Raw genomic sequence first — 11,637 nt, 5'->3', positions numbered from 1 at the left:
CTACTCCCCCCTTCCCTTCCTTCCCGCCAACTTTCCTGGCCGGCAGCCTTCTGGGCTCACGTGGTCCTGCGGGACCTCTTTCATTTCTCTCACCCCCTTTCGAGCTTTATGCCTACTCTTTCGACAGATCTCAAGCAAAAAAAAAAAAAAAAAAAAAAAGAGGGAGAGAAAACACCACCAACCTTCTGCCCCATTCCAACCGTGCCTCAAAACTCGACACAAGACGCTGATTCAGAGGCGTCTGGTCGGCCACACAATCCCCACCCGCTCGAGCTGCTCGAGCTCCCGCTTCTTTGGACAGCAGAACCGAAAAACCAAGCCTTGTGAAAGTTCCGATTCGTTTTAATGGCCATGCCTGAAAGAGGATATTTGTGAGTACCACCAGCATTTTAAGTTGTTTGTTCATAACTGAGCTCTCTGAGATTATTTCTTGCTTTGTCTCCTTGTAAGATCGCTACTTTTTCTTACCAGGTGTATAAAGCATCAGATCCCTGGAATGTACTTTGCGTGGCAGCATTCATTTTGGATTGTTGCAACTGAGGTCTGCAAATCTGCGCTAGCCGTATGGTAAGATACTTTTTTTTTTTGCATTATTTGGTGCAGTATGTTGTCAGCCTTGATCATCATGTCAATAACCGATATGCTTGTGAGAACGGAAAGTCATTTCTGAACGCCAGTCAGTTCTGAACTGTATTTTCAGCGCACTATTTTTTATGCATAAACTCTGGTCATAATGACAAAATTTACGGCGCAGAGGTGGCCAATTTGTATTCGAAAAGAAAAACATGGTCCTGTAAAACATAACGCGTGTTTTGTGTGATTTTCAGGTTACAACTTCATCGCGCGTGTGTTGTGTGTCTGAAGTGGTCAGTTTCTTTTCCAAACTATATTCAAAACTCAGAGTTAAGTCTAGCTTTCTGGGACATGATTTTTAGTTGCGAGCGAATATTTAATATTGTAATATGCCGTTATGAATGCGCTATTGGAATGGTCTAAACGACGCGTAGCTTATTCACGTGTTTGATCTTTCTCTTGCGCTAATTCCGAGTAGTAGAAGTGCCATAAAATAGCCGCTTAAAATAGGTTATTTACATTTGCTACCATAGTTCTTATACTTTACCACACGTACAAACTTGTTCCCACAACGAACGTGATGCTAAGTTACGGATTTCTTTATTTTTTCAGTTCGAGTGTATCGTACAAACCCCAAAGCATCTGTGTCGTACGTTGTTTTGGCTGCAGCTTTGACAATTTTTAAAACGTTCTGTTTGCAGTAATGATGCGGTGCACACTAACTTTAGCAGCCGCGGTCGGAGTGCGACTACCATTTTTTACGTCTCTTTTTTCTTTGTAGTTTCTTTTAGTTCTTGCGGCAATCTATTCAAAGGAAAGCTATTGATTTGAAGCTTCCAGTTATGACGACGTCTTTATTCTACAGGTGTTCGATCACAAAGGCACTACAAGTATAAGGGGGCAAGCACTGACTACCGTTTAACGAATAGATAACGGCAAATATAATTTTGTTTTATGTTTCCAGCGTCAACAACACATCCACATGGGAAGCCGTGCACTGCCAGATGTCGCAACCAATGTAACCAAGTTAATATGGCCGGGCCTCACTGAGCATGCAGCTTATTTCAACCTGAGTAAATCAGAGAAGAAAGTTGCCTGAGGGCCAGCAGGTAGTGCTTTATTTTGCATTTTTACTCCATGGTCTAGCTGCACTTCCACTTTCCAAAAGTTTTCTGTCTTAATGGGATTTATGAATGTTGCTTTTGTTTCCAGGTGCCATCTGCGAAAGGAAATACATTGTTATGCACGCTGCTCAAGTCCATATCTTTAAAGGCTGTATGGAGCTGCTGCCCCTATAACCGACCACAAAAGAAGCTGCGATGAACGCAGCGCCTTCCTCCAACCTGGGACCTGAGAACACCTTGCCAAGGGACGCAAAGACAGGAGGAGCACTGAAGTCTAAGAGTTCTGCCTAAATGTTTCCATGCCCTGTAACACGTGCACACCTAATAAATCACCATGCAGTGAACCTTTCAGCTGTATTATTTTCTGTGCATGGATATCCTCAGCATGCTTTATTTAAATAAAAAGCTGCATGAAAAATATCTGCACTGCATAAGTAGGGGATGGCTTTGCAGGTGCCTATTAGTCATAGCACGAAAAAGCAACTAGCCGGATTGCCAACTGCTCTGGCTGGATGCCAATAATGCAAAACCACTCGGCAAGATTGGATTGGAAATATTGGGTAGCCGATAAATCTGACTGGATGCCAGTTGTGAATATCCAGTGAATAAGCATGGATACAAGATATTGGATGGCCAGTGAGCTTGGCGGGATGGCCGTGATATAAAAACCAGTGAATGAGCTTGGGTGGAAGATATTGAGTAGCCATTGAGTGCCGTTGAATGCCAGTAAACAAGGTAGTATGCCAATACTGGTTTTGATAGGAGAGCCGGTCAAATTGGTTGGCATATATCTTGGCTCTTTGTGCGCCCCAATCAGACGCCAATATTGACCAATATTGGGGCCAATATATCCCAATATTGGACCATTGGCGGTCCATTGACGGCGTGCTGCTCGGGTCTGTGCATGTGTCAGAATGCTTAACAACGTTTGTGTGTTTGAAAGAACACTTCTCATCAAGATATCGCAGATAACGCTGAAATTTAAGTTGCAGCAGTGTTGAACGCCCCGAAGAATTGGTTCGGCATACGCTCGTACATTGAAACGAATAAGATATTCATGTATTGAGTCAGCCCAATAACTTCAACATGTGATCAGCACAAAAACAAGTAGAAATAATGTTGATGATGCTCAACTTCAGCTCGGCCACTGTTCCCTTGAATTTCAACCCTACCTCAATATTCTGCCCACACCCAGCCTGATCCCAACACAAATTCAAGGTGGTACGTTGAGTAGGCTAAGCAGAACACTAACACGATCTAAGGATTGTTTTTATAAGGTCACAAGCGGCGACGTAGCAAGGAAAAGAGAGGCAAATTCCATGCCAGTAGAATCGTCGTCGAACATTGTCGTACGTGCGAGACACTTCCAGGTGCCGTGCTGTAAGGGCGTTATGAAGGTGCGCAAGAACAGTAGAGCCTATAGATGAGCAAAAATGTGCGCGCCATCCAGTTTAATGTCTCATTATACCACATATGCTGCCGGACGGATCGAAACTGTCGTTGCGCAGCTGGTCAATGTGGGTCACGGGGAAGGACTCTGTTCAGCGCTCATGTCTAGAAAGTCCGAGATGGACAAAACGCAGTCGTCGGCATAACAGTCAGGGATATGGAGGATCGACGGGATGGCGGGACAAGCAGTCAGCGTATTGATGTAATCGGCCTGATTGTACACAACAGTAAACGTGTTTTGTAAGCGCAAGGTTCAGTGGCCTATGCGGCCGGTAGGGTATTTAAGTAAGGACTGCCTACCCAAGCATGATGGTCTTTCACTATACTTAAGGGCCTGCCAAGCAAATAAGGGCGGAATTTAGTCAACGCCCAAATAAGTGCGAGGCATTCGCGCTCCGTAATTGCAGAGTTGCGCTCGATTGGAGATGACAGGCGGCAGGCATAGGCAATCAGACGAGAGTGGCCGTGTAGGGTACTGGGTAAGGATGGCGCCGATACCATAGCCACTAGCTTTGGTGCGCAGTTATGTAGGTGCAGAAGGGTCGGAATGCGCCAGGACAGGAGGGCGGTGAAGGCGGAAATGAGCGTAGTGAAGGCATGGGCTTTGGTTACGGCTCCACGTGAAATTCATATTTTATTGCGAAAGCAATACTACGCCAGGTTTCGGCCCGTCGCGTAGTCCATGGCCACAGTCACGAATGACCTTGAACAGCCGCGAAGAAGACGAAGACGAAGAATTGTCGCTGATTGATTGATTTAACTGATTGATTAATAGGAAGGGAAAAGCGCGGTAACTGTCTCACTTGTTTTCTGTGGACACCTCAACCACGCCGTAAGGGAAGAGAGGAAGGTGGGAGTGAAAGGGAAAGAGAGAAAGAGGAGCCGTAGCGGAGGGCTGCGGAGTAATTTCGATCACCTGGGGATTTTTAACGTGCGCTGACATCGCACAGCACACAACGGACACCACTTCGTTTCGCCTCCATTGATCTCTGTAGCTGAGCCACCTCCACTGCCACCTCCACTGATTGATTTATAGCAAGGGAAAGGGGCGGTAACTGTCTCACTTGTTCTCTGCGGACACCTCAACCGCGCCCTAAAGGAAGAGAGGAAAGTGGGAGTGAAAGTGGAAAGAGAGAAAGAGGAGCCGTAGTGGAGGGCTAATTTCGACCACCTGGGGATCTTTAACATCCACCTTCACTGCCACCTCCACTGATTTACACTGATTTATTTATAGGAAGGCCCCCGCCGGGGTGGCGCATGGTTACGGCGCTCGACTACTGTTCCCAAGGACGCGGGATCGAATCCCGGCCTCGGCGGCAGCTTTTCGATGGAGGCGAAAAGCAAAGCGCCCGTGTGCTGTGCGATGTCAGTGCACGTTAAAGAACCCCAGGTGGTCGAAATTTCCGGAGTCCTCCACTACGGCGTCTCTCATAGCCTGAGTTGCTTTGGGACGTTAAACCCCACAAACCAACCAACCAACCATTTATAGGAAGGGAAAGGCGCGGTAACTGTCTCACTTGTTTTCTGTGGACACCGCAACCGCGCCGTAAGGGAAGGGAGGAAGGTGGGGGTGAAAGTGGAAAGAGAGAAAGAGGAGCTGTAGTGGAGGGCTACGGAGTAATTTCGACCACCTGGGGATCTTTAACGTGCGCTGACATCGCACAGCACACGGACGCCTCTTCGTTTCGCCTCCATCGAAACGCAGCCGCCGAGGTCGGGTTCGAACCCGGGTACTCCGGCACAGTAGTCGGGCGTCTTACCACTGCACTGGTTGGTTGGTTCACAGGAAGGGAAAGGCGCAGTAACTGTCACACTTGCTCTGTGGACACCTGAACCGCGCCGTAAAGGAAGGGAGGAAGGTGGGAGTGAAAGTGGAAAGAGAGAAAGGGGAGCCGTAGTGGAGGGCTACGGAGTAATTTCGACCACCTGGGGATCTTTAACGTGCGCTGACATCGCACAGCACACGGACGCCACTTCGTTTCGCCTCCATCGAAACGCAGCCGCCGAGGTCGGGTTCGAACCCGGGAACTCCGGCACAGTAGTCGGGCGTCTTACCACTGCGCCACCCCGGCACTGCCTCCACAGACGAGATAAAGTAGAGAAGAAAGAAAAATGAGAAAGATGCGCGCCGCAACAGCCGTCGTCCACCACCTAAGGGGTGGCGGGTGCAATTACTGCGAAGCCCTCCACTACCGACTCCCCTTTCTTTCTTGCCACTTTCATACCCACCTTCCTCCCTTTCCTTAATGCGCGGTTCAGGGCCCGTTGTTGTTGTTGTTATGAACTTTATTTTCCCACCGATGTAGGAGGCCCTCTACTCCCCGCCCCCGGCACTCAGGCCTATGGGACGGAGGCCGGGGCCTCCGCGACTAAAGACAGGCGAACGTATTGAGGGTTTGCGTCGTTATCGTAAGTGTCGCTATCTCCCCAGCCTCGAGTCATCTGATAGGTGGAAACGCCGGAACATGATGTTTCCACCTTTTCCGGCTCCGTAGTAGCAGCACCCGGTTCCGGCGTTTCGACCAATCGGACGATTCGGGCCCACGAGAGATAGCGACACTTCGATAACGACGCAAACTCGGAATGCGGGCCCAGGTGTCTACAGAGCAAGTGTGACAGATACCGCGCCTTCCCTTGCTGTGAACCAACTATGATGATTATTATTATTCATCCCTTAGTGACATGGAATTGACCTTCACGCCGCAGCCATCACTCGGCTGTTGAATACGAAACCGAAACTGGAGAAAAATTTCATATTTTTCAGCAGTCGTCACGAGGTGATCCGTGTACAGTAATGTCTTACGCATCATTACAGAAGATAAAATATGAACCCAAAAATGAAGGTCCGATACGTTTTTAATAAAATTATGCTATTTATAGTAGTGTCGTAGTGTATCAGTAAACCGATGCGCAGTGCCGATTGCTTCAAGCAAGGCGCACGTCACTGGCGTCAGTGCACTTTCTTCTGGAGTATTCAAGAGGACGGGTATAACGACGGAACGATAAAAAACACTACCTACGCGACGCAAGTAACAGGGATATTTTGGAGGATTGCATTCAAAGGCAGAGGCCTCACAGAGAGAAGCCTCTTGAGACTGATGCAGGCGTACATAATAAGCCGAATATGCTATGCCACACCGTTCCTAAACATCAGGACCAATCAAAAAGATAAGATAGACACACTCATCAGGCGTTGGGTCAAGAGCTAGGGCGCTTAGTCTACCTATTTCCTCTTCTACGGAACGCCTGATAGAAATGGGAGTGCATAATGGACAGACGGAACTTGCTGAAGCGGTGAGAATCGCCCAACATGAGAGATTAAGTAAGTCGAGCACGGGTCGAACCATCTTAGAATGAGTGGGTCGAAAAATAGAGAGGGGCACAGCCGACAAGGTTGCCCTACCGCCACATTGTCACGATAACATCATTGTCTGTCCTCTCCCCGTAACATGTATTCAGAATACCACAAGGAGAGACGAAAGAAGAGAGCAGAAGCACTGGTTAAAAGAGCAAAAGAATTCAGAGTAAAAGAAGATGACTACGTAGTCGCTGCAAGCAGTCGATGGTAGCGGCGCACCAGTAGTCTCCGCCACCATCCGAAGCAGAAACAGACACGGATGAAGAGGCTCGCTTGCGTCGGAACGAAGGCTAGATTGATCTTAAGCGACAGTAAAACTGCTCTCTGGAATATCGGACAAGGTAGGGTCTCGCAAGAAGCCGCCCGAATTCTAACAGCTGTAGCTAAAATCGATCGCAAAATCACCCTAATTCGGGTCCCAGCACACACGTCCGTCCCCGGCAACGAGGCGGCCCATAATTTAGCCCGAGATCTCTACTTCCGGGCAAACGCAGAGCCGCCCGACTGTCAGGCGATGGACGAACGTTTGCAAACTTATAAAGAAATAACCGAAAATTATAGATTAGGAAGACGTCTGATGCTGCCACCGGATCCTAGCTTAAATAGAGAGGCCATAGCTTGGCGGCGATTACAAGCCGGAAATTTCCCAAACCCTGTCTGGTTATTTCACACCCAGATAGACGAGAGAAAAAATGATAAATGGAGAGCCTGCGAAGCGAGGGGGACGCTCGACCATATACTCTCCGGGCGCTAGGGACAACATTAAAAGTAGAGAAGCCTGGGCAACCCTGCTTCGAAGCGACGTCGATCCCGCTGACCAGCAAAAAGCCGTCCGCCTGACGGCTGAGGACGTGAATAACCAGTATACATTCGCCAGTCCTTAGTCACGGAGGTCCCAGCCCCCGTTCCTCAGGCTTGCGTGCCAGGAGCGGGGAGTAGGGAGCCTCCTAAATCGGTGGAAATTAAAGTTGTAATCTATCAATCAAGCAATGCACTTTCTTCTAGGTCAGTGATAATATTATTACTGTTTTATATGTCGAATGGACGGTGTATAGATTTATTTCACGATCCCCTTTATACGTGTTCAATTACTATTACTGTTATTATTACTTATCTAAGCCTTTGATCTACATTGATTCCACCTTTTAATGCGAGCTTCACATATGTATACACCACCGTATTTAAAACCGAAACCGAAATTGAAGTTATGATAGAGGGCATTACGATCGCGCTGCCTCAATTCCGCTTCCGCTTGGGTCATTTCTTCCTTTTTCATCTAGCAGACTCGCGGAGGCTGCACCATGGAGGACGTGAGTTTATAATCCTTTAAAATCTATTAATACTGGTGTATGTATACGAGAAATATTGTCGGAAATGGAAAATTAGACTCTGTAGTCTGTTTTAAGTTGGATATTTTTTCCCTCAGCTGTGTTTATCAGCGTAAGCTACGACAGTGGTAGGCCGGATCATGTTCTTGCAACATTTCTGTAGCTGCATTCCCGTAATGTTCAATCTTTTTTTTTTTTTTTTTTTTTTCCATCAGGAAAACCAGCAGGAATTGGCCAAGAAGAAGCGTACTTTCCGCAAGTACACTTACCGGGGCGTTGACTTGGACCAACTGCTTGACATGTCAAGGTGAGACGCTTGTTTGACTAAATTGCCGGTGCTCGTCGTGATCAGGGCGATACGAGGGCTGCGCCAGAAAGCGATCAGGAATTGTAGGCGCATATGCTGTGAATAGAAGTTTGTACTTCGATTCTGTGATTTGCTCTTCGCATACAACGGTAGCCTAAGTGCAGGCAGACCTGCCAGAAGCCTGTTGGTTTTTCAAAACTTAGCATGTGCCGTATGCATATGCCTTTAAATAAAACGCATGCATAAGCTGACTCTGCTAATCAGTCCGAATTTTTGAGTAACTTGATAGTGCCGAATTTGGTTTCAATGATGATTCTGTTCTCACGATGGTCTACCGATTAGCACATGAGGACACTTTGTGAATCTGATGAAGCCTCTGAATTTTCAGCAACGTTACCGATTTAAATGCATGCAGCAACGATTCATTCAGTTCTTTGCGTCCGTTACTGATGCAACTTTGCTATCAGCACGCAGTTGATGGAGCTGATGCACTGCCGCGCGCGGCGGCGGTACGCCCGAGGACTGAAGCGCAAGCCGCTGGCTCTGATCAAGAAACTGCGGCGCGCCAAGAAGGAATGCGGACCGCTTGAGAAGCCCGAGGTAGTCAAGACCCACCTGCGTGACATGCTAGTTGTCCCCGAAATGGTCGGCTCCATTGTTGGAGTGTACAACGGCAAGGCCTTCAACCAGGTTGAGATCAAGGTGCGTCATGTAGCTTGCAGTCTAGTGCTTTCCAACATTTTGGTTCGTGCTCGTGCTTTTCGTTGCTGCACTTAATTAAGTTGTTCTCAAGTTGCCTTGCAGTCGCTTGTTACAAATGCTTCAGTGTGCCCCACGATTTCGGCATAACATAGCTGTAAGGTATTCTGCGTCGCCTGAAATACATATTGTATTATTGGACTGTCGAAATTGAAGGCAAATTCATGATGCTAATTGAAAAAGGCTGCACTTCGGTTCCAAAGCCAAGCTGTCACGAATCATCCAGAGTAATGGATTCTTGAGAACAAAGTTATTGATTTCTGGTTAAGTTGTTAGCCAGCCCTTTGCAGTGGAGTAGAAATTGCAATAAGGAGCTAAAGAATGAGGGGACCTAACTGGCTAGAGCCTAGGAGCTGTCAGCACTGCGCATAATTGTCCTGCAGTTGCTGATTAATGTCATTTGTGGAGGAACATTTCGGCAAACACCTCCTCTGTTTTCACCTGGCATGTTCAGCAACAATGGTGGGTGAGGGAGGCTGGTGTGTGCTCAGGACTTGACTGAAAAGGGATCCACTGCATCTCCTTTGTCTTGTGCAGTGGTCATAAAAATATTTGAGGCATGTGAGAGACTAAAGGGGCTGTGATAAATCTTGCCAAATTATAAGGTACAGTCTTCGTCAAAAGTGTAGAGCCCAGGGGGTCTGCTTCTGAGCCACTTCGTACGGCTTGTAAGCATTTCCAGTGTTGAGAATCTCTTAATGGTAAGATTTTTTGTCCTACCCTCTGAAATCAGAAGGATGTCTACTAATGCTAAATCCGTGTAGCTACATGGTTAAGAAGCATACCCCCTGGGCTCTATCTACACTTTTGACAAAGGCTGTACATCTACTAATATCATGCTATCAGATGGCTAATATGCTATGTTTGTGTCCGTTTCTATCTGGCTCGCACCGTATCAATTTTCATGTTTTCATGGTTCATATATATGTGTATAGTATATATATATATATATATATATATATATATTTATGTAGTTAAGCGCTCAATTCTGTGCTTCCTACCCTCTGAAATCAGAAGGATGTCTACTAATGCTAAATCCGTGTAGCTACATGGTTAAGAAGCATACCCCCTGGGCTCTATCTACACTTTTGACAAAGGCTGTACATCTACTAATATCATGCTATCAGATGGCTAATATGCTATGTTTGTGTCCGTTTCTATCTGGCTCGCACCGTATCAATTTTCATGTTTTCATGGTTCATATATATGTGTATAGTATATATATATATATATATATATATATATATATATATATATATATATATATATATATATATATATATATATATATATATATATATATATGTAGTTAAGCGCTCAATTCTGTGCTTTCGTATAATAGTGCTGCCTTTTGAGTGTTCGCAGTTCGGCAGCAGCTGCCCTAACCTGTTTTGTGGCTGAATTGCAGGCCAGAATATTCACAACTTGATACTGGGCACATTGTGTGAACCTGTGTGAAGCAGTTGGGAAATTATTTAGGATTCACTCCCTCTTAGGCATGTGTGTAGGCAGGCAATCAGCATTTTCTGCAGGCCATAGGTGACCATTTGTTATTGGCAGTTGTTTTGCAAGGTAATCTATTCTATTGTCTGGCTTTGGCAGCTGGTCAGAAATTTGAGTATAGTAATGGCGAGAGTGCTTATTTCCCTGCTATACATTGATGCGACAAATTTGTTTTCAGTGATGATTCTGTTCTCACGATGGTCTACCGATAAGAACTGAGGACACCAGAGAGTCTGATGAAGCCGTTGAAATTTTAAACTGGGAGCATATTTTCTTTTATGTGTGTAGCTGAGGCTGGTTTATTTATGCCTTTTGCAGCCAGAAATGATTGGACACTACCTTGGTGAGTTCAGCATCACATACAAGCCTGTCAAGCACGGTCGACCTGGTATTGGTGCCACTCACTCTTCGCGTTTCATTCCTCTGAAGTAGGCGAATAAAAGTTTCTCTACTGCTCTTGGTTTTCTCTCTCAAAAGTGTGCTGCAGGACAACTTTGTTGTCCTTTTGTCACTTGAAACTGACCAATTACCAAGATAAAATTTCTGTCTGGAAAATTGCAGTCATTGAAGGAGGGAATATTTAGACCTTTGCTTAGGGTCTGCTACTGGGTACTGACACCCAGTGTGTGGAGGTGAAGGCATTATTCAAATATTGTGCAGAGCAAAATTTGCTGTGTAAAATGCCTTCACTATTTTACAAAGCAGTGTATTGATGTATGTACTGATGTGCACAGAAATGAAGAAATGGTGTAACGGTGGTAAGTGCGTAGGCAGGGCTACCTGTCGTTGCACAGCACTGACATGAATAGAGGCAATATGCATTGGTTATGAAAACTACGCCTGTTCATGTTTCAATAATTAGTGTCAAAGTTCTTGCATTGTTTTCAACTATCCATTGAACATGGTATTAGCATTTCTATAGTATCTGCTCGTTTGCCAGTGAGCAAGAAATAATGGCAGACTAGAATTGAGCTAAACTCAATCTCTGCCAGTAAACTGCTTCATCCACTCTCATGTTGAAGCCCATAATGTGCAGGCGTTGATGCTGCATGTAGTTTAGTCATACTAGTGGCTGCAGTACACAAACTACATTGTTGTAAACTATACTTGAACTTGCATAGCTTTCTGTGGCTGAGCAGGCATGAAAAGGGAAGGAAGCTTCTGTCTCCATCCTGCAAACCATTGCTTGCTTTGGCAATTTGTGACAAAATAGCTCTCTCCACAGCACAGGTACAA

At 46.1% G+C, this 11,637-nt stretch overlaps 1 protein-coding gene across 1 annotated transcript; it reads left to right on the top strand.

Annotated features, from left to right (window-relative positions):
• Positions 1-7,711: 7,711 nt before the first annotated feature.
• RpS15 (ribosomal protein S15) lies at positions 7,712-10,857 on the top strand. The gene is made up of 4 exons (XM_084594019.1): positions 7,712-7,814; positions 8,048-8,139; positions 8,607-8,841; positions 10,720-10,857. The coding sequence occupies exons 1-4, from the start codon at positions 7,806-7,808 to the stop codon at positions 10,831-10,833; spliced, it is 450 nt and encodes a 149-aa protein (XP_084450145.1). The 5' UTR covers positions 7,712-7,805; the 3' UTR covers positions 10,834-10,857.
• Positions 10,858-11,637: the final 780 nt, after the last annotated feature.

The sequence above is a fragment of the Amblyomma maculatum genome, chromosome 2 (genome assembly GCF_055883805.1).
Source record: "Amblyomma maculatum isolate TAMU_Amacu chromosome 2, ASM5588380v1, whole genome shotgun sequence".
NCBI classification, from domain to species: Eukaryota; Metazoa; Arthropoda; class Arachnida; order Ixodida; family Ixodidae; genus Amblyomma; species Amblyomma maculatum.
This window is presented reverse-complemented; position numbering and strand designations above follow the sequence as displayed.

Coding starts and splice junctions, on each gene's coding strand:
- RpS15 (XM_084594019.1), top strand. Junction 8,140..8,606: donor CAACTGCTTGACATGTCAAG/GTGAGACGCTTG, acceptor CTTTGCTATCAG/CACGCAGTTGATGGAGCTGA. Junction 8,842..10,719: donor TCAACCAGGTTGAGATCAAG/GTGCGTCATGTA, acceptor TGCCTTTTGCAG/CCAGAAATGATTGGACACTA.